This window comes from Oryzias melastigma, linkage group LG23, assembly GCF_002922805.2.
Source record: "Oryzias melastigma strain HK-1 linkage group LG23, ASM292280v2, whole genome shotgun sequence".
NCBI classification, from domain to species: Eukaryota; Metazoa; Chordata; class Actinopteri; order Beloniformes; family Adrianichthyidae; genus Oryzias; species Oryzias melastigma.
Genome location: NC_050534.1, coordinates 12740360 through 12762528, shown reverse-complemented (window position 1 = coordinate 12762528; position 22169 = coordinate 12740360). Strand labels below are relative to the sequence as shown.

The 22169-nt window shown below is 36.7% G+C and overlaps 3 protein-coding genes across 4 annotated transcripts; 1 reads left to right on the top strand and 2 right to left on the bottom strand.

Annotated features, from left to right (window-relative positions):
- Positions 1 to 868: 868 nt before the first annotated feature.
- On the bottom strand, positions 869 to 9679 carry smo (smoothened, frizzled class receptor). The gene is made up of 12 exons (XM_024289915.2): positions 8706 to 9679; positions 6577 to 6776; positions 6219 to 6428; positions 5921 to 6093; positions 4650 to 4869; positions 4450 to 4573; positions 4271 to 4363; positions 3825 to 3933; positions 2619 to 2804; positions 2192 to 2340; positions 1688 to 1822; positions 869 to 1593 (listed from the first exon to the last, which is right to left on the bottom strand). Exons 1-12 carry the CDS (start codon positions 8965 to 8967, stop codon positions 1004 to 1006), a joined length of 2451 nt encoding a protein of 816 aa, XP_024145683.1. The 5' UTR covers positions 8968 to 9679; the 3' UTR covers positions 869 to 1003.
- A 1912-nt stretch (positions 9680 to 11591) lies between these two features.
- On the bottom strand, positions 11592 to 16203 carry tspan33a (tetraspanin 33a). The gene is made up of 8 exons (XM_024288743.2): positions 15949 to 16203; positions 14907 to 14964; positions 14648 to 14775; positions 13444 to 13518; positions 13142 to 13237; positions 12946 to 13074; positions 12718 to 12876; positions 11592 to 12639 (listed from the first exon to the last, which is right to left on the bottom strand). The coding sequence occupies exons 1-8, from the start codon at positions 16045 to 16047 to the stop codon at positions 12538 to 12540; spliced, it is 846 nt and encodes a 281-aa protein (XP_024144511.1). The 5' UTR covers positions 16048 to 16203; the 3' UTR covers positions 11592 to 12537.
- A 67-nt stretch (positions 16204 to 16270) lies between these two features.
- LOC112158969 (zinc finger protein 436) lies at positions 16271 to 20033 on the top strand. 2 transcript variants are annotated; one of them, XM_024292708.2, is made up of 8 exons: positions 16271 to 16311; positions 16944 to 17146; positions 17280 to 17390; positions 17489 to 17584; positions 17900 to 18010; positions 18247 to 18364; positions 18460 to 18663; positions 18741 to 20033. In XM_024292708.2, the coding sequence occupies exons 1-8, from the start codon at positions 16290 to 16292 to the stop codon at positions 19748 to 19750; spliced, it is 1875 nt and encodes a 624-aa protein (XP_024148476.1). In that variant the 5' UTR covers positions 16271 to 16289; the 3' UTR covers positions 19751 to 20033. The 2 variants fall into 2 exon arrangements, with proteins under 2 accessions (XP_024148476.1, XP_024148482.1); XM_024292714.2 differs by lacking the exon at positions 16271 to 16311 and adding an exon at positions 16646 to 16776.
- Positions 20034 to 22169: the final 2136 nt, after the last annotated feature.

Sequence of the window (22169 nt, the reverse complement as noted above, 5' to 3'; positions counted from 1 at the left end):
AATAATAATAAAAACTTTCCCTTCCTTAATTTTCAAAATTTTACAAATAATAGCTATATAGTAAAATCTTTGTACAACAAATATACAAAAACAGCACATAGTAGGAGAAAAATGGAGCTTAAAGGAGTAAAATCTACTTAAAAAAATGTCTTTTTATGAAGTTCAGAGTGATACAAAACACAAAAAATGCTTCAAAAATAGGATGTTTTAAATATTTACATGGACATAAGTTGAAAAAACATTGTAGTAATATGGATTTCTCTAGGAAAAGCAAACCTAAATAATTCATTATCATCATTGCACCAGGCAAGAGTGATAATTAGGACGAAGTACAGAAGCTGCATAGACGCAGCAGCAGATACTGTGACTGTGACTGTGGGAGCGTGATAATTTCTGGAACATACATTCAAGTTGGAGGAAGTCTCATTATTGTGTAGCCATCGAAAATGTATTCTACAAGCTTTTTCTTTGCACATAAGTGTAAAAAGCTCTAAAAGAAAACTTAACTCTAACTACTTTAAATGCATTTATGTCACCGTGTTGCTTATATTTACTTCTTGAGTTAACTGCATGGAACTATAAGTCATTTACAGACGGAATAGTTGTGATACATGAGGAATATATAACAATAAGACATGAAATGTGGAAATACTGATGGTTTGCTAGAATTGCCCAGACTCTGAACAAAGAGGCTGATAAGTTCAAATCTGTGCTAACATGTCCATGTTGCTGTTCTGTAAGCAGCAGGTCTGATCTAGATTGTTGTGTTCTATTTTCAAGAAAAATATATACATATATTTTCAAGCCAAGAACAGTTTAGCTGCCTTGCTCTATGCTCAGAGTTGCCTTTAAAATGTTCATAGATACATTTTTTTTTCATTTATCCATTAAGGAGTTCTATTTTTCATCTTGACAAGCTAAGAAACTCTTAGTAATAAGTGTGAAAGTATCCAGCACTTTTTCTAGCTTAATCTCCATGTACCGCTGAGCACTTTTTGTGCTCTCAGAAGTCAGAGTCTGCATCCATGAGCTCTGCTTCCATTAAATTGGTCCTGGAATGCATGGGTCCATAACCGGCCCTCCTGCCAGCTGGTACCCGAGCCACGTGAGCCATTCTTTCTGTCAGTCCATCGGTGAGGTCCGCCTCTCCAGGGGGAAAAGCAGAGCCAGCGAGCTGCCGGTTTGAAGTCGAGGGCTGCCAGCGAGGTCTGAGACCCACGCCCTCTGAACAGTGGTGCCTGTTCCAGGTGTCCTGGCATTGCAGGTAGGGGCATCTCTCCTCGTAGGAAAGAGGGTGTGAAGGTGGGAAGTCCGAGCAAGACCCCGGCAGGACTTCTTCCTCCATTTTCTGCTGCTGCCTCTGCTGTCGGTGCAGGTTGCCGACTAGGCTGGAGTTGCAGGGAAGTTTGGGAAGCCGAGGCACGGAGCTGCGGCCGAACTCGCGCTGGGGATAAGGCTGGCGATCCGCCACCTCCTCGTCCGGGCGCACCTCCTTCCTCCTCTTCTTCTTTTTCTTCTTCTTCCTCTTTATCATGTCTGGTGAAATCTCAGCCTCCACCAGCCAGAGTCTGTTTCTTTCCTCTGGAGGAGGTACTGTTGAAAGATCACAAAAATTATCAAATTTGTCCTAACTACTTCAGTCTATTTGAAAGTAAGCTCTCAAAGAAGCGTTAGCTCAAAAACTTACCGGGGGTACCGGTGGGGGTGACAGAAATGTCCTCAGGCAGGATGGCGCCTCGTCTCGCCACCATTTTGGTCACATGCTGCGCCCATGCAGACGACATGTCGTTGGAGGGCTCATTTATGTCAAAGTTAATTCCAGCTGTGAAAAAGAGAAAACAAATCTTTTAATTAAAAAAAATCTAAATTTGGGTAAATGTGTGCCATGAAAACAAGAGACAATTTGTGTCGGTATTTTGGGCAACAAGGCGGTTTATTTTTATTTTGAAATGAAGAAGAAAATGTGATTTATATGAACCATAATAATCCCTTCAAGTCTCAATTAAAAACTTGTAGTTGCACTTAAATACCACAAGAGGGCAATATACAAAGGATTAGTATTCAATAAAACTCAGTAGAAAGTATGTAATGGTCTATATTTTTGTCTTTTTATCGTCTTTTTATTATGCACCTTAACATGATGACTGCTTTTGAGACTTACAACAAACATAAAACTCTCTTGAATGCTCACCCACTGGCCCATCATGGGAGACGGTGTGCATGCTGAAGGACAGCTCCTTCTCGGGGTCCTTGTGGAGCTCCTTCCTCATTGCAAAGGCTTTGGCGATCATCTTGCTCTTCTTGATCCTCTTGGGTTCATTGTCACTGCGGCCAATGATCCTGGCAGAGAAACAAAAGTATTTTTGATTGATCTGGAAGTTGTTTTATTTTTTAACCTTTATTTTTTTATGTTCTTTAAGCTTATTTGTGCAAATTCAATGGCTATACTAGTGACCTATAAGAGGCATTTTTTCTCTATATCATAAAAATAAAATATATTTAATCATTTTTAAATGTCAGAATTAAAGAAAAAGCCAAAAATGTCTTAAAAACACCACTCTTTAAATTTCAAAATAAAACACACACTGAAAGAGCCAAAGTGTCCTTTTCCCGCTTACTTGAACCAGGTGCGTTTCCAGATGAGGATGGTGGCTTTAGTCCACACCCACGTGCTCATGGCTATTCCAGTCCCAAACATGGAGAAAAGGTTGATCTTTTCCACCATCAGACTGGGACGGTTTTTAATGGTGCATTCTGGGATGGGCTTGTTGGTTTGGGAGGCAATTGTCACATTGGCTTCACACCTGTGAGCAAAGAAAGCAGCTGCTTAAAGATTCTATAAGGGAACACATATCTGGATACAGACTGCTTCATAAGAAGTTTGTGTTTTAACCATTGACTGTATATGAAAACTGGACTGAGTAACGCCTCCCCAAACAGGAAGTACCTGAGAAGTCCAAATCCCATAGACTTCTACTGAGAAGTTGGTCAGAATAAGCAGTCTTGCTCTGTTCCTTTTTCTTAAAAATTTTCTTACTAATATTATTTTTTTCAAGATTTTTTTTATTGCAGATTATTCAATCAAATACCTCAGTAACAGTGATTTCACGTCGAACAAAACATTTGACACACTTTCAAGTGGAAGGGGTGTGGACTTCCAAAACCCCCACTTCTGATTGGCTAGAGTGGTTCCCATAAACGAGGACTCAAGCCGACTCGGATCAATCACTGCTTATGTCTGGCTCCAACAAGGTGATGTCAAAAAACAACTGATTTGACTTCATCTGGGTGGAGCCAGAAGTAAATAGCTTCCTATGAGTGATGTCACACTCGCTCAGTCCAGTTCTCTTTTAGATTTTTAGATTTTTTTGTTTTGATTTTATTTATTTGCACATAAAATATATGAAAAAAATGTATGTATTAGAGCCTCTACCCAATAAAACTTTAAAGTAACATAAAATACAGTTTTAAACATTCACAATTATACACTTTACACTTATACATTTAATGGTCTTAACCTGAATAGTCAGTAAACAGTGTTTTTTTATAATAATACAATTATTAAACTCGTTTATAAAAGGATATACTTACATTTTAAAATAACAAAATATTACATCCCCTGTAGAAGAACTCATAAAAAGTATTATTTTGTCCAACTTTTAGAATTTTTTTCCCCATTCTTAAACAAAAAAAGTATGTTTTTTTTATTTATTTTTTTATTACTAGTAATAGTACTGAGTTTACTATGTGGTTCCGTACACTACTAAACTGTGTCGCGTCAGTATATGTGTGAGTCAAAAAGTAGTGTTTGCACAGAATCTTACAGCACGTATTCTCTGAAGCTCTTCTCCCATTCCGCCTGGTTGAAGAAGTCATAAAAATGGCATCCAAACGTGATTAAAACAAATCCAAATGCAAGAAATCCAAATATCCCTGATGACAAGAAACACATTAGATACTGTCATTCAAAAAGACTCAATATAGAACTAAGAAAGGTTCTGAATGAAGATAAAAATGTGATTCATAAAAATCATTTTTAGAATAACAAAAATGTTTGGATTCAGAATGATCCAGTGCGTTTGCCATAGTAAACAGGAAATGCTCATGGGCGTACATATCTGTGGTGTTTACATTCCTTCCCTTTTTTTCTTTCTTTCTTTTTTTTCTGTAGCCTCAGACGAGAAATGCAGAACGGTTCAGGTTTGTCTAACCATGACTGAACCTTATGTGGTATGAAATGGATTTAAAACAGCCTGATGGCAGAACTCACCAAGTCTCAGCATTGTCTCGTTGATTTTACTGGCTGCTTTCTCGCTTAGCAGTCCTGGGTGGTTGCTCTTGATAGAAAACAAGGTCATCACACCTAAAAAAAAAGGAAAAGTTATCACTTGTCGTGCCAAATGTCTGTGATTATAATAGTATTTTGATTTAAGATGGTCGTGCGCTCACCCCGAATGAGAAAGTAGCCACCGACTAGAAGCACCACTCCAATCGGCGCCAGAACAAATCCGGCTCGATACCTGTAGTTCTTGTAGCCGACAAAGCAAATCCCACTGACAGAGTCCCCATCCACCTTTAAAGAAGCAGATTAAAGTGAATTTAAGATCATTTTAAGTAGATGGAAAGAATTCCCTAACCGTCATGGTTACCTCAGCGATGGCGAGGATGGCGACAGTGAGCACAAAAGGCACGGACCAGGTGACCATGTGGAAGTAGGAGGTTCGACCCGACAGCGGCTGGTGCGTGGTACCCAGCGCTTTGAAGGACGTGTGCCAAGCATAGGTCAGCATGACAAACCAAATCACCCCTGACATCAGGGAGTAGTAGACGATGATGAAGATCGTGACGCACGACAGCGTTTCCGAGGATCTGGTGAAGGAGGAGGAAAAAAGAGCTGTGAATTCATGACATTTTTGTATGGCAAGGCAACGGGGTCAATAATCGCCAGGGAACGCGTCATAGAAAATTGTCATAAAAATGTTTTTAATGCACGGTTTAAAAGTAAATTGCGCCGTCAAGACCAGCGTACAAACGGAACTCTCTAAGTGTCGTTCTAGCGTGTTCGAAACAGCTTCTAAAATGCAGTTTTGTTATCTTGTATATGAGAATCAAAAACACTGTTATGCTTAAATAAAACGACTAGAGGTTACTTCCAGTCGTCTGCTGTGGCCTAGCGATTAACAGAGATGCTCTTTGGCTTTTTCTCATGCCTCTATAACCGAGGAGGGCAGTACGGCAAGCAAAAGGTGTCAAAAAAGCGGGGAGTGCAGCGCCTCACCTGGACATGTTCTACGGATAATATTTATTATCTTAAATATTGAAATGTTCCCAGAGTTTCAATAAATCAGTTAGAACCTAGTACAAAACTAAAGTTTAATTTGAACAGTTTTTGTAGATTTGGTCTCAAGACATGTATACGTCACTAGAAACGACATGTTTTTGTTTTTTGTCCAAATTTCAAATATATTTTCTTTTTATAAATAGGCCTCAATGAGAACTTTTTCTGATGTAGTATATGTGAGAGTATATTTATGTGTATATGTTTGATCAAATATGTTTTTAAACTTTTCAAGAGTATTTTTAGACTTTTATCTTGTTATTTTTTCCAGCTGTTTTTTTTTTTTTTTTAACTTTCTACTGATCCGAACCTTCTGCCTTAGACGTTTTATTGTAGCATAGCGACATTTTCGACGCCCGTATGTGACACAGCAAAACACCGCTTTGGACCTGCTGTTATGAATGCGCTAGAATAGCATTTTGGATATGTAGGTAAGATGAGATGGAATGGCGCTTTTACACTGACCGATACAAGGCGGCTTAATTTACACCATTTTTACTGTGCTTTTCCCGGCAATTATTGACCGGTTTTGCTTGCCATATTTCGGTCAGTTCCTCGCAGGGATTTATCCGTTACGCTTACGAGGGCTCGCCGAGTCGCATGGTGTTGTCGCTCTTGCACACAATCTCTTTGCGGGCTCCATCGAGGAACTGGGCCAGCCAGCCGATGCTGCCCACAAAGAAGCAGGCGTTGATGTAGAAGAGAATGACAGCCGGGTAGCGGTTGGAGTTTTTCCAGTCGGCAAGAAATGTGGCCTGAAGATAAAAAAACAGAGATGGCTGAAGACAAAGTGATCAATTTTTAAAAAAATCTTTTTTGCATCTCATTTTTAAAAAAACAAACTCCTTGACATGATTTGACAAGCATGTTTACATCTCACCAGAGTGAAGAAAGTGCAGAGGAGGGTGATGGTGCCAAAGTAAGCGATGTAAGCGTGCATATCATTGTGCTCCTCTTGGGTGAATAGCGGGTTGTCGCACTGGATTCCACAGCCCTCCACATCCTTGTACCAGCTGGACTGAATGTCTGTCTTCACCAGGGGAGCTTCACACTGGCCCGACGTGTTGAACTTCAGCTTCTGAACCTCATTCTGCAAACAGAGGAGGCAAGTAAGGGAAGCTTGTGGGACAATTTGAAAATAATTAGGGAAAAGAAACCAACTTGTCTTGAAAGGTTAAGTCGGGAGTGCATTAAATGACTTTCCTTAGAATTAAAGAAAAATGATCAGGAGGGCATACCGAACATCCCACAGGGAATTTATCACACTTGAGGAACTCTGGCCAGCCTCTCTCCTGATCCACGATGCTGCAAGGCCGACGTGTCGCCAAACACAGGCTCTGGCTGGGCAACTCAACTCGACCGTTCTCACATTTTGGCATGTAGACGGCACAGAGCAGCGGCTGGATGACTGACCAACACCGAGGAGCATTACGTAAACCTACAATGTGAAAAAAGCAGACAGTAAAAGACTGTTTGTTGCCTCCATTATGCTACTGAAAATATAAATGTCAACATCTGGACAAACCCATTTTACTTAATTATATTAATACATTTCTACAGAAAATCCTTCCCAAATATCATAAGAAAGTATAGCTCATCATTGCACTATCAGAGATAAACTGCATCTCGTATATTCACCTCAAACCTTTTCAATTATTTTTTTTTTTTACTGTTTATAGTACTATTTGTTGTACTGATAATTGTATCCAGCCCCCCCAGATCATTTTTTTATTTTATTGTTGTTAATGCACATGTTAATGCACATTTATCTTGTGCACATTTCTAACTTTAACAATTTTGACAAAAACTATTTTTATGGAGGGTAAAATCTAGAAAGTTGTTTAAGGTTTAAGATGATTTATTCTGGAATAATATTTCTGCCGTTTTATCATTCATAATTATGTTAAAAAGGTGCAGGTTTAAAGTGAAAAAAATGGCATTCTGCTAGCTTTTTGGACTATTTTGGCATGTACCAAGATTTTTTTGGCTGCTTTGGAGGTTAGCTCATATTTCAGTTACATGCTAAGTGTTTGGGCTAATTTAGGCCTTTTTTAAGTTTTATAGGCTGTTTTGGAGTTTAGCTAATATGTAAGCTACATGTTAGCTGTTCTGGCTAATTTAGGCTGTTCTTTTTCATTTTTTTTAGGGTTTTGGAGTCAGGGTAATATTTACATGCTAACTATTTTGGCTGATTTAGACTTTTTTTTGTTTTTTAGGATATTTTGAATTTTAACAATTTTTCAGCTACATGGTAACTGTTTTTTAGGCTAATATGGCATTTAGCTAATATTTTAGTGGGGTATTAGCTTCAGCATTTTTAGCTATCAATTTCAGCATCTTCAGCTATCAGCACTAGCATCTTCGGTGGCTAAATTCAGCTTACAGCATTCACATTAGAATTGGGTAATAGGTAATGCTATATATCTATTTCATAATTGTGTTGAAGTTTTAAAAATGCAGTTTTAGTGTTCAACAAATGTTTAACTCCTCTGCATTAAGAAGTTTGTTTGCATTTAATGTTATAGGGGTTTAAAGAACGTCAGATCCTCACACGTTTTATCTCACTAAATCTGTCCATCTTTGCTGAAAGTTTGGACACCCCTGTTTTACCATTTCTAGCAATAAAAGCAAAAGTCAGCTATTACCAGAAATGTATACAAACTCCTAACACTTTTCTGATAGGGATTTTATTTTGAAAGAGACAGAAACTGAGCTAAATTTCTTCAAGACATAAGGTGTTGATATTGTTTCTAGTTACATATTCCTGAAGGATACTGACAGTAATTTTAAACGATAATAAAAATCTTTTGGTGAATGGAAATATAAGCAGAATAGGGGTTTTAATTGTGGATTTTAAAACATTTGAATGCACTAACTTTGTTTTAGTGCAAAACGATTTATCTTATGAGGTAAAATAAAGTAACAGTAAGTGCTAATATACAGAAAATGCCTTAATTTATTAATTGTATAAGTTCTTGCAGTGTGTAAAGACAAAAAAATCTGTATATTTCTTTTTTCCAATTCATTAAATGGTCCACTTTGTTATTTTCATACCTTTAATAATCCATTTTTACTTTTACAGTACACACATTATCCATACTTAGGTTAAAATGTTGATGTTTTTGTGGTATTTTCTCATGAAATACCACTTAAAACCTAATTATTTATGTATTCAAATCATTGTGAACCAGAAGCAGACCAAAAAATGTTTCATTTATTGTTTATGTTTGAGACCTCGTTTGGACAAAAAGTAGTGCCTTATATTTATGTAAGTTGTAATACATGGATTGTATAGTTTTAGCGTTTTTTGTTTTAATTTAGATCTATTTTTTCATGATTATTTTTTTAATGTCTGATAAAATCTTACCAGACCACATGGTGAGTTTCTCAAAAACTTCCTCCTGGCTGCTGGAGTCCTCCGCCAGGATCAGAGAAGTGTGGCTGTACGGCAAAGGAGACCCCAAACAAGTGTTGTATTTAAGGACCTCGCAAGTTGTCGTTTTTTTGCACATATCCTCAAATATCGTCCCGTTCGGGGACAACGCCGCCCCGCAGCCCGAAAACCAGGCGGTCCAGACGCAAAGCATCCCGTAAACTCCAACAATGGGGCTCCAACCCTGGGAAGACATCTTGATGGTGTAAAACTCAGCTGTGGAAAAACTAAAATTCCCGGAGATTCCCTGATCCAAACTCCTCAGTGGTCCATACAACCGTCTTCAGCACTAGAAGAGTTTTCCAAACGCGACATGGTTGAAGGAAAAGCGTCAAAACACTTTAAAGTTATTACAAAGTCCTCTCGAACTTTTTTAATTTGCTGTTTTCGTGCGCTTTTCCCACGATTTCCCAGAATTCCTTCATTACTAAAAGTCCCTGAAAGTGTCTTCATCCAGAGAAAAAGACGCTGGAAAAACACCGTAAAATCTTCATTTTTTAAGGTGTTTAAGGCAAAGAAGGGAGACGAAGGTTGAAGCTTCGCCCTCCCCCACTTCCATAAAAAAAGTTGGAAAAGTCTGGATCCCTGTAACAGGATCTCTGGCTCACATGCGCCACCCCTTCATAATACAAGCCAAAAACTGGGGTGAGATGTGACGCCGTGGATCTCTGTGCATGTCCCAAAAATGTGACATCCCTCTGAGTGTCTGGAGAAAAATCCCCTCCGATGATGTGTGTTTTTTTCTGCTTCTGGGAGTCGCAGCTCTGCGTGGCTTTGTTTTCTTGTCTCTGGTATGCACATGGAGGGGGAAAGCCAGGGCTACAAAGCCTCTCCTCTCCCATCCCCCCCTCTGCAAGTGGAAGAATGTGCCTTATGGCAGACCTTCTGAAAGTCCTCCTCTGACAGGTCGAGCTCCCATGTTTTGGTGTAGAAGAAAATGATCTTGAACAACAATGAAAAAAATACATCAAAAGTACATTTATTTAAAAAAATGTTTCTATTAGAGCTTTTATTTTGAAAGGATATGTTTTATCTGCTCTCAAAAAGTTTTTTAAATGTTCCAAAGTATTTAATGGGGGTGTATCAATTATTGGCCAAACATAAAATAAGTCATGGAGACTGTATTGACCGTTAGGTCCCTGTTAATAGCTGCCTAACCAAAACTACTTAAAGAAAACAAATAAACAAAGCCTGCAAACTAAGACTACCAACCCCAAACTAAAATAACAAAACCTAGTAGAGTAAGACTGCTGAGGACAAAGAGAGGAAAAAGAGGAAAGAAAAGAACACTTTCTTTTAAAGTAAGGATTACTTAATTAGCATTAATTTAATTTATATTAGTTACATTTATAAATTGATGGCTGAGGTGCACTAACATGATAAACTATGTAGGTTTTTACATCCCTGTTGACCTAAAGATGTTTTGTTTGCTCAACGCTACCTCCAGAATGCACTGATTTCATATGCAAAGGAAAACTTTGGTAAAAAGTTTGATCTTTTTTGAGTTAAAAGTACATATTATCTTAGGCTGCACAACATTGATTACTAGCTGCCCAAAGCTGCACTGAGATTATCTTGTTTGGCACAGAGCATCTTTTATTTTGAAAATAAGTTTAAAAAAAATCCTATTTTGAGAAATGCTAGTTTCTTTTTGCTTTTGTTTGTAGCAAAAAATAGACATGAATGCAAATCCAAATTTCTTAAAGGCTACAGTCAAACTATGTGGCTCCTTCTAGGTTTTGATCAGTAGAAAACAAGCCCACATGGCTCGCTTACTGTTAAAGGTTGCCGATCCCTGACCTTGATGAAAGAGAACCTTGTTCACCAATATTCTTGGGAGTACAGTAGTATAATGTGATGGCAAAAAAAAAAAAATGATGAGCAACACTTTAAATCATGCAAAGACATGACCACATGTTATGTTCTAATAATGTTCCTTTTGTATTATTTTGATGTGGAAAAATAACAGGAACCACAAATGATGATATGTATAGAATTTAAGTGGATTATACTAGAATTAAAATAACAATTATAAAAAAATATTTACAATGTTGTTTTAAAAAAAAACTAAATACAACTTATTGTTTGAGGATTTAATATTATTTGTGAGATGTTACTTATTTTGTAAATCGCTCCCTTTACTTCTAATGCATTAATTAAACCTCACTGTCACCCTAAAATATTTGATGGCATTTTTCAGTTTTTTATGCTGAAACAATAGACATTTATGTAAAAGTTTTTTATCCTTTTTTTTTAATCCTGAAGTAAAACAACACAGAATTGGACTTTTAAAAAAAGCATATACATATTTTAAGGATTTGGAGTCAAAGTGGAAATGTCCAATTTAAGGATGTTATTAACAGCAACTTTTGGTCAGTTTTCTCTTAGGGACTTCCATAACAATCTGAGCCTTTTACATGGTTATTGAAGTGAATGTGGGGAAGATGAATTTATCCGACCAGATGTTTTATATTCCACCTATTGAAAAAAAAATGCATATTTAGCAAAAAGTAGTTCACCTGAAGTTTATTTTATTAAGTATGAAAGTGGAAGGCAGGCATACAAAGTGTAGGAAGTGGAACATTTTACGCTTACAATATATAAATAATAAATACAAAGTAAACTTTAAGTATACTGCCCCATTTTTACCATAGACTAAGCATACTTGTAGTAAACTACCTTTTGCAAAGCATCAGAGAGCAGTTCCATTGCTTCTGCTCTGTCCTGTATTTGTTCGAGTGCGTGTGGGTCCGGGCCTCCTTAAAACTCAGTAACATGTCTGCCTGAGTGAGTCACAGGCCAAAAAAAAAAAAAAGAAAAAAAAAAAAGGACCACACACAGAGCGCTGGAGCTCAGAGCTACAAGCACCTACAGTATATATACACACTATAAATCACACATACATTTAAAGCATACAATGGAAGACTCTTTTCATTAGTTTTCTCTTCCTGAATTACATTTCACTCTTTGCTGCGCTCTTTACCGCCACCGCAGCTGTAAAATAACAGACAAATGATATGTTTGGATTCAGGACTTGCGTCACGTACATTTCTGCTGCATTTACATTACAAGTATTCAATTTAAAGGTTTCATATAGAGGGAAAAAAATGATACTTAATATTTATTTATGCCTGTTTTCAACAACAAATTAGGAGACAGTGTTACAGAATGCAGACATTTTCTCAGTAAAAACACACATTTGTTAGTGTTAATTTAATTTAATAAAAAAGTTGTGTATTTCAAGTATTAATTTGGTAAAATAAAATAAAAAAGAGATTGAGGATAATGTAAATAATCCAAAAATGAAATGTCATAATAGTGAAGAAAAACAACTATATGTTCACTTCTTTCTTTTAAAAATAGGTTTATAACAACATGCATTTTTAAATTAAGTTAAATTGGTTATTGCACATCTGGGCCTGAACCTTTTAATGCTGAGCGTCAAGCAATTAGTCCCATTTTTAGTCTAAATCTTCCAAGTCTCAGGGTGGACACTCTTCCAACTCTTCCAAGTTGAATAAATTTAAATGAATGAGTTCTCCTTTTTTTAAAAGTTATTTCAGAATAAATACCACAATGTTATACTTAAGGCATTTGTGACAACAAATAAGTAAGAAATGTTCTTGTAGCATCTCTATCAGTTTGAAAATTGAAAGTGTCCAGAAGGGGGCAGCAGAGTTTTGCATCTTACACTAACATTCCATTCTCTTTAGAAGTCACTAAAGTGCATGACAGTCGGTGCTGTTTAAAAACATCCGGATTTGGTTCAGCTCCACGGGTCTGAGCGGTGCCTGGCGTTGTAGTTCTGCAGCTCGATCTGGTCTTTGATCTGATTGATCAAAATCTGAGACAGAAGCATGCCGACCAGCTGCAAAAGAAGCGCAGAGGAACGTTACTACTTGTAAAAGTTTTGACTTAATGTTTGTTAGTATTTATGTTACAGTACCTGCGGTATAGCAAGCCCCAAAGCGATGCCTCCTATGATAAACAGGTTACTGTGGATCCAGTTCGCCAGTTTGTCGATGCAGCCATCGGTATAAATGTGTTCTCCTGCTCTGATGTACGTTAATTCCTGCATGCCCTGACCACACATAGTGTTGAATATCTGCTAAAGTGAAACAATGAGTTAAAGCTATGATAAACATAAATAAAACAAATGTAGTCTAAAACGGACCATATCTTTGGTCATGATGCAACAGGAGAAAGGGACGGAGCAGCGCTCTCTGCTCGGGTTTTTGTCGCTGCAGTTGAAATATATGTTTTGGGACCAGTCGGTGAAGGCCTCACCGCCACAGCAGCGGAACTAAGAGAACAAAGAAGACAATTTTTAAATAGTAATTATTAAGAGAAAACATAAGCGGAATTCTTACTTCTTTTTGGCCAAAATCGATGAGGTTTTGCAGATCGATGTCATCTCTATAGTGGACGATGGATTTATTGATCATCTCTGTTACTTTACCTCTTCCCTAAAAAAATGGAAACACAATTAGACTTCAATGTTGGACTACATAAAACAAAATTAATGTTTTTGACCCTTTTAAAACCACTTTATGCATCTATTGACTCTAAAACAAAAAGGAAAAAGAATTTTCTGTATTTTCAATAACTGTTATATGCAGTTGAAGCTATAAAAAGATCTATTGCTTATATTCTTCTGATGAAAAGGAATTACCTTATCGGAAAAGATGAAGCCCAAGATACCGGCAATCAGCTGCAGAATGAAGATGACTGTCAGACTGATGCAGAACTAAGAGAAGAGAGAACAAAAATCCTCAAGTTACAGCATCTGTTCTGAGACTTCGTCATAGCTGCTGCAAAGCACAAAAGGTGTAAAATCTAAGAAATGCTACAGCTCTTTATTTGCTGCTTTTGAGGTTTTTAAAGTCCCACTTTGATCATCTTTTTTATCTATTTTATAACTGGTCTTTTAATTATGATTACATTTTATTTTTTGCAAAAAAAATGTTGTTTTCTGGGACAAAGTTTCTGGCAGAAACTGTCTATGAGTTGATCCCGCCCCCACATCCCATCATCCATCTGTTTTCATACTCTCCTGCTACCTTACAGCCCCTCCCACCTTCAACCTATCTTTATCCGCTTCCGACTGTAGATCTGATTCAGCACAATTTCAATAAATAAATAAATAATCAGAAATGCAAATTTAAGCTTAATTTTCTTCATATGTATCCTCCTTCATAAGAAAAATGCAACAAGAACATGCTAAAAACAAAAAATAAAAAATAATAATTTTTTTTTAGGTCTTTAACCCTGTAAAGTCAACCGCATCAAATAATTGACGGAAAATATTCTTTTAATTAAGGTGTTTTTCAACCCACTGTCTCAAATGTGATCCACACATTTTTAACAATTTATATCTGGATTATAAAGAATTAATTATCACCTAATTTTTCATTCTTTCAAAAGAAAGAAGCAATCAAAAAAGGAACAATACATGAGTTATTCTCGCCAATAAAATGTGGAAATTAGCATAACTTTTTCCCGCCAAAAGTGTTTTTGAGATTTCACGGAGGCTGCCATTTTGAAATGAGCAGGAAAAGCCCTCCTACTGCCTCTAGTGGAAGGATGATGAACTACAGGCCAGAAAACAAGATGTATCCAACAGGTTTTTAAGGAAACTTTGGGTTCATCTTCCGAGATAGGAGTCTCAGAAATGTTTGTATCAAATATGATACGAATGGTTATATAGGGTTAAAGTAACATTTTAGAGATATTCCCATGCTTGATTCCAAGCCGCACACCTTTTTAGCCTCAAACATCTCAGCAGATTTGAAATAATCTGATTTTTTTCATTAAAATCCTAAACAAACACAGTTCAAAAGAATTTTAGCACTGCTACAGATAAAAAAATAACTTACTGTCTGCAGGAGGCATAAGTTTTCTCGTAAGGAGCCCACACATCCACAGAAGGTGACGATGAACATGAAGATTCCCACGACCATGAGCATGACGGCAGGGTCCACTGCCAGACAAGCTAAAGCTGTCTCTGAAGCAGAGAAGAATGCAGTGTTTTAAAGGCCGTTAAAAAAAAAAAAAAAAAAAAAAAGATCAGTTTCTGTTTTTCAGTCAGCAATAAAAACATTTATTTGCTTTCTCCTGACTCATCTGATCATGTACCTGCTTGCTTTATCAGGCGAGCATACACACCAATCGCCACCATGACAAAGGAAATTATCTGAGAAGAAAAGAGAAATAAAATATGAGTCACACATGCTGCACCTGATTAAAAAAAATGATAATAAATTAAAATTTTATTAACAGGAAATGAAATGTCAGTGTACAATCCATCAAAAAAAGTTTGCATTTGACTAACCCAGCAGTGATCTATACTGTTCTAATAAAACAAAATAGGCTCTTTCACAAGCTTGTCCTTTACACAGCCTCATAGAATAATAGTGAGGCTTCAGAAACACGTTTCCCACCCTGAATGAAAAGGATCCAGTTACCAAAGACCGGGAGAAAAGAACCAGCCTGGTCTACCATTCTTTAAAGCTTCCTGTTAACTTTTTTTTTGGTTATAACAGAATATTTCAGACAAAAAAAGAAGCAGAAAATACATTATAATAGTGTTTTGTTCACAAATCCTAATGTGTAGCCTAAGGCGAAGAAATAACTGTACATTCCAAGCTGTAGAGGTTCAAGTTTTCACACAGCCTCGTCCTGTTTGAACATGGCAAACAGACAAAGTAACGTTCATTTCTGTGGTAACATTAAAAAAAACATACTTTGTTGAAGGCAATTAAAGAATTCTTCCTGATCATTTGCTTTAAATACTTATTGTATGTGTACAAACAGAAATTAATCTGAAAGATCAGCTCTACTAAGAAATCTCCTTGTTAGGATCAGCTGACTGTGAAAAACAACTTTGCTGTTTCCAGTTCTGATCATGTTAGAAATAAATTAGTGAGTGATCATTACTTATTACCTGTTTTATTTCTGCCTATGTGGACACATTTTGCATAAATGGAAGTTTCTGCACTTTTTTTTTCCTGGAACTTGGTGAACTCGAGTTAAAGAGCAACTAAATCAAACACAAAAATGCAGATTTATCTTTTGGCATGGCTGGAAGACTGAAAAACAACTGGGAAACAGGAAAAAAAAGCAGATTTTCAGTTCTCCCAAACACAAATAATTTCCCTTTTATGGTTTGATTGCTTACCCAGAATATAAAATTAAAAAGAAAAAGCAGATACTTCACAGCTGGGCTGATAAACGTGAAGTCCGCGTCGGATATCGCCGATTCTCTGCCTCTTCCCATTGTGACCCCCCCAAAAAACACCTTATTTATCCAAGTTTACGCACAAACAAAACACTAAAACAACGTGTTCCTCCTCCGTCGGCCCGGAGCTGCCAGCATGATGAAGAGATGCTGCTTTGATCTGAGCCTGTTTGTTGCTGGCAGTCACGGCGAGCGCCGTCTGGGCGTGTTTAAAACACCAGAGGGTGTTTCACGTTTTTATCAGGCTGTCGTGCCCTTCAATGTCTTTTGGTTCCCACCACATGACCTCGCAGCAAACACCTTGTGACTTTTGCTCGACTTGTATGGTTGTTTTTTCCCCAAAAAGTAAAAGGTTGTGTGGTAAAGTAGCAGATATTTTTTTCACAAATAAAATCCATTCTTTTATTTATTGGTGCATGGAAAGCCGAAAAAAGTAGTAGCGCCACCGCCAAAAATTTTTTTTAAGGTTTTGCTATAAAAATAGCATGATAACTGTTAAGTTATAAAACTGAAAACCTCACGTTTAACTGTAAAATATAAGAGTTGCAAATAAAAAATAACTACAGTCGCAAATAGTAAACATTTTGGTAATTACGGTATTTTTAAAAAGAAGACGTGCTTTTGTTTTGAAAGAAAGCGCAGAATCTCGATTCTTCACAACATCCGGTTAATCCGGAAGTCATTTTGGTTTAGCGTTCTAATAAGATTTGACGTTTGTTCCTCGTTTTTCATGTTTATTACTTACCAAAATGGCGTTAAGTTACAAAGGTATGTGCGATTGTTTGTTTATTTTGATGTCAATATCTCATTTTAACACTATATAATACAACTTTTTTTGAAAAGAAGGGGAATCCAAAGCTAATGTTAGCTAACACGTTACGTGTTTTTCTAAACTTAATCAACCTTTTTATGGACACAACTCCTCTTCTTTGCAGGCGCACGACTTCCCCCGGCTTCTTTGCAGCTGCTCGTGCCTCCAGTGAGACTGATGTCCGCCTTAGTGTGGCGGGTAGCTCAGGAGCGCAGTGTGCTCCAGTATGATAAAGTGCTGGACTTCATCAGCTTGGTGATAGAGATTGTGCCAGAGATCCTGAATCCCATTCAAAAAGCTCAACTCATTATGGGCTTGAGAGCAAGGGTGAGGAGTTACAGTGAAGTTACTTATGTGGATGTGATGCTTAAATTGATCAGTTTACATTTTGATGATAATAACATAGAAGATAAGGTGCATTTATAGCTATTGAAAATGAATGTTTTGGTGTCTACTACAGCTAGTTTTGGAGCTATGTCAGGTTGATGGTGTCACTAACCTAAAAACCATCCAGAACCACCTCGATAAAATCCACTCCTGCAGCTCTGAGCTGAGCGCCAATGATCAGATGGTGGGTTTTTAAAAGAAGTATCCAATTTTCACATAAAATAATATTAAAGGGAAATATAAACTAGTTTTATCACTTTAATGTCCAAAATTGTTTTTCAGGAAAACAGTGAAATCCTAAGTATGTCCTACAGAAACTTTGCCACCCTTGTTCAGAAAATCTTGAGCGACTCATTTGAAAAAGAGATTTTCTTTCACGTAAGTATCCATGAATATTTCCTGAACTTGAGAATTAGAAAAAAAAAATAATTAATTTTAATGTTTTTCTACTTTGAACTTGAAAATTTTTTTTTACCAAGTTTAAGCTTTCTTAAACCATCTTTGGTTATGAAAAAATGCTTTCCAATCAATTTAAATTGACAAAATGTGTATTTGTCAACAATAGAATAGTTCATAAAAAAATAATTTGTGGATTTCATAAATATACAGGGCCTTTTTTAATCAATTAAGCATTTTTTTTTCTTATTTAAACCTTTCATAATGATATGTTTACATGTTCTGGAATGCCCATAGGAAGTTTTTCCCCAAAAATATGGCTCTGCCTTCAACCAAGAGATCCAGCAGCTCGTGTCTGTGTTTTTGGTTAGACTGGAGCAACTTCTGCCTATACCGGATCTTCAGGAGGTAAAAGCATCACAGTTGTTTTATCTGTATAACAGATTTAGAGTTATGTGTTCAGAAAAATTCAGTTGTTTACAGGAAATGTCAAATATTATTTTTTAAGGCACAATATTTGTGTGTTAAATGGTTGATTTTGATAACTTGTTAAGTTTTTCTATGTAGTTTTTCCAATGTTAAATCGTCAAATTGATTAATCTTCAGACCTGAGATCGGGTTTTACTGACCGACTGTTCTTTTAGACGTCAGCCCTGCTCGCTGGTTCATCTGCCCCAGAAGAGTTTTCACGCAGTCTGTCTGATCCTGCTGCTTTGAAGACTCTTCTCCTTCAATACAGAGAGCGGGGGACTCTCAGCTCAAGTCAGAACAAACATTTTTGTCTTCTTTATTTTCCTAATTTGGAGAATGTCTAATTTTTTGTGCCAAATACTGACTGCAGTTGGGATATTTTGCAGCTCTGACGCCCGATGAGGAGGATATCATTTTGCACACGTTGGCTCATCCACCTGAAAACGTAGAAGAAAGACTCGCAATAGATTGCACTGAAGCTGATGATGATAATTATGACAGTGATGGGAGGAGCTTGGAGGATTTGGACGAAGAGTCTGCCGAAAGCTTAGAGGACACCCCAGAAGACTGGGATCCAAAAAAAGAGTCCGGTCAGTCTCGGATCAGAATATGTCTGGAATGATTCTGTCCAATCTTTCTAAATTTCTGTGCTTTTTTCTGGTTTCAGGTCTAGTATCTCACTTATACATCTGTCCCGAGTGTTCGTTTGCACACTTGTGCATGAAAAAGATTCACGAGCACATCCAGAAGGAGCACCAGAAGTCGGGGATCAAACCCAAAAAGGTATCTTCAAAAACAGGAAGTTCGGATATTCAGATAAAAAATAAGAAATTAGAAAAGAATTCGAAGAAGGAAAAGAAATGTGTAAAGAAAAATAGCCCAGACAAGAAACTGAACTGTGAACAGAATAAGGACAAGGCGGAAAACAGGAAATCCCAAAGAAGAAAAGAACCTACAGGGGTTGATAAAAGATTTCTAAGCATGCGACCTGTGAACAAAAACTTTTCAGAGGAAGAGACTAAATGTCAGCTATGTGAGAAGGTCTTTGAACACCCCAATCAGCTGAAGTTCCATATGAGGATCCACAGCTCCCGGTACCACTGCAGCCAGTGTGAGAAGGGTTTCTCCAGCCAGTCGGGCTATTACCATCACCAAAGAATACACAAAAAAGGACGAATATTCATATGTGACCTGTGCAACAAAGGATTCCTGTGCAACAGTTCCCTAAATCAGCACAAACGACTCCACGCCGGCCCCACCAACTTGTGCAACATATGCGGGAAAAACTTCAGCAAAAACGGTTTTGTGAGGCACATGCAGATGCATAAAGGGGAGAAGAATTACCTGTGCACCACCTGCGGAAAGTCGTTTTTTTCCTCGGGGGAGCTGCACATGCACGATCGGACTCACACGGGCGAGACGCCGTACACCTGCATCCACTGTGGGAAAGGCTTCTCCTGCAAGGGGCATCTCACGGTGCACCTGCGCTCTCACACGGGGGAGCGGCCGTACGCCTGCCTGGATTGTCCTAAACGCTTTCTGACCGTGAACTGTCTGAAGAGGCACGCTCTCAGTCACAGCGGAGTTAAACCATTTAAATGTACCAAGTGTGAGAAGGAGTTCTCCCAGCAAGGAAACCTGAAGAGACATCTGGCAACTCATAAACCTGACAAGTAACGGGTTACCTTTTGATAAATCAAGTGTTGAGTTTGTGCCTTTTTTAAACTTTAATGATGTTTTTTTATGTTTCCATTTCTTCTATTCAGTGAATTTTGTCAGCTTCAGCACTTTCAAATTGGTCAAATAAATAGTAAAGTTGTCATACAAATACTTCCTGTGATTATAGGTCAGAATTTATTGCATTAAAATGTCGGGCAAGACAGAAAATCCATGAATTCTTGTTTTTCATTTGTTACTTTATGTTAGCACGTCTTTAATAAACACATCTATTTAAAAAAAATGAAGGTTTAGCAGTTTTTATAAAATGTGAGCCTTCTATAAACATTTTAAAACAATTCATCAACTCTTAGAATTTAATCGTTTTCACAAACGATGATAAAATCTGATAAATACATTTTATCTATAATTTTAGGTAAGCTGCTTAAATTCATTAAACCTTTCAACCTTACAGTGAAAACACTCTTAAAAACTATCTAATTCCATTAGAAAATAATAAAATCAGATTTTTAAAACCCAAGTGAAAAAAGCACATTTGTTTAATTTCGAAACTAAAAAAAAAAGTCTAAAAAGTGTTTTCTTTTAAAATCCACTGTAGCAACTTCATTTGGACTGTTAACATTTTTAAATCCAACTTTAAAATGTAAGAAATGTATAAATAAACTCTATATTAAAGAAATGTAATGTCTTTAAAATGTATTGCCCCATAATTTTATATTAAAAATAGACAGTTCTAAAGTTTGCATATATACTTTTTTAATTTAAAAAAAACTGATTCCATAAAACAAAATTATCTTAGCTAAAAGTAACATATAAAGCAGGGGAAAGTATTTAATCTGGCTCGCATGAATGGAATAAATTACGATGATAACTCTAATCATTATTTTCTTTTCTGGTGCACTACAAATAAATTAACTTTTGTTTAGATGCATTAAATGATTCTGCATTCATGAGGTGAGATTTGTTGTTTGACATTCAAGTATATTTTCCGAGTCCTTCAGTCATTTTTTCCATCATTCCAACACTATTATGAACGCAGCGTTTCTCTAATTTGTATTGTTCCAATTAGCACTGAAATGAGGGAAAAAAAGGACAATTTTGAAATGAAAATATATTTATTTTAAATTAAAATTGAATCATGTTTTTACTTTTTTAAAATGACAAAACAGCAAAAGCAAAAGTTAGTTCTTTTCATTCACTTATTCTATCCCAAAAGTTTCTAAAAGTATGTTTGTTAAGAAATCTGAAATGATTTTATTTTGAAAAACTAACATCAGTTATTCCTAATTTCTGCACTTTGCCTGCTTTTCATCAAAATTTGTTGTTAAACTTTATTTCATTCCTACAACCAACAATAAGCTGAATAAAACAACAAACAAAAATGTAGGAAATGCAATTTATTTGCAGTTTTTTAATAACATCATTCCTCAGATAAAAATGCAATGTTACAGGAATATACATCAGATATTAATTTAAAACTTGCTTTCAAGGGACCATACAGTCTAAATATACTTTTTCCTTTTTTATTTACTGGTAGCGTGCGTTATAAGCAAGACAGACTCTGTCACCAATGACAGACTGACAAGTTACAGATACAAACTGTACACAATATATTTACATAGCAACTTTTTGTTTGGTTTTTTCATTGAACTTTTTATTGAAAATAGGAGTAGAAAAAGTGATTGAATTAATATTCTGATTTATTTAATTTGTATTCTTTCCCTTTCTAAAATCTAAAATGAAAAAAAGGAAGAAAAAAATGTCTACAACTGGAAAAGAAAGAAGAAAAAGTGTGTCCAGGAGACGAATGGTAACCAAGGAAACCAAATGATGTTGGGCCAGTGTCACTTAGCAACCTTAGAACCAATGAAATACCTCCTGCTAGAGGAGAGGGAGTGGCTTATGTTTAAGAACTCAGTTACAAAATGACCACCTGCCTCCAAAGCTACCGCAAGCACAATGACACACTTTAATTCATTATTTTGACCATAAATAGTGCTGTTATTAAATACTACAATAAATAGTAGCGTCACTACTAATATTACAAGAAATTGGTCTCTTTGTGAACGCCTTTCCTCCAAAATAAAATCGACTTCTCCCTGACTTAAAAGAATAAACTGCTCAGTCCCGTCAAAGGCCCTTTGACACTTTTCCGTGAGTGGCGACCGATGACGGCGGACAGGATCGTAAGACACTGATGAGTGGGTGGAGCCGCACAGCTCTGGCACTTTCCCCAAGCGATGGCGGAACAAGAAATATCTCCCTCAAGACAAGAAAATGAGGCTTTAAAGCTGCATTTTTTTCCCCATAGGTGGCGATTGGAGATCCAATACTTTTCAATCTATAATATATATTTCTCCAGACATAAGTATGAGCATCACCGTGTCCTATACATTCAAAGGATAATTTTGTAAAAACT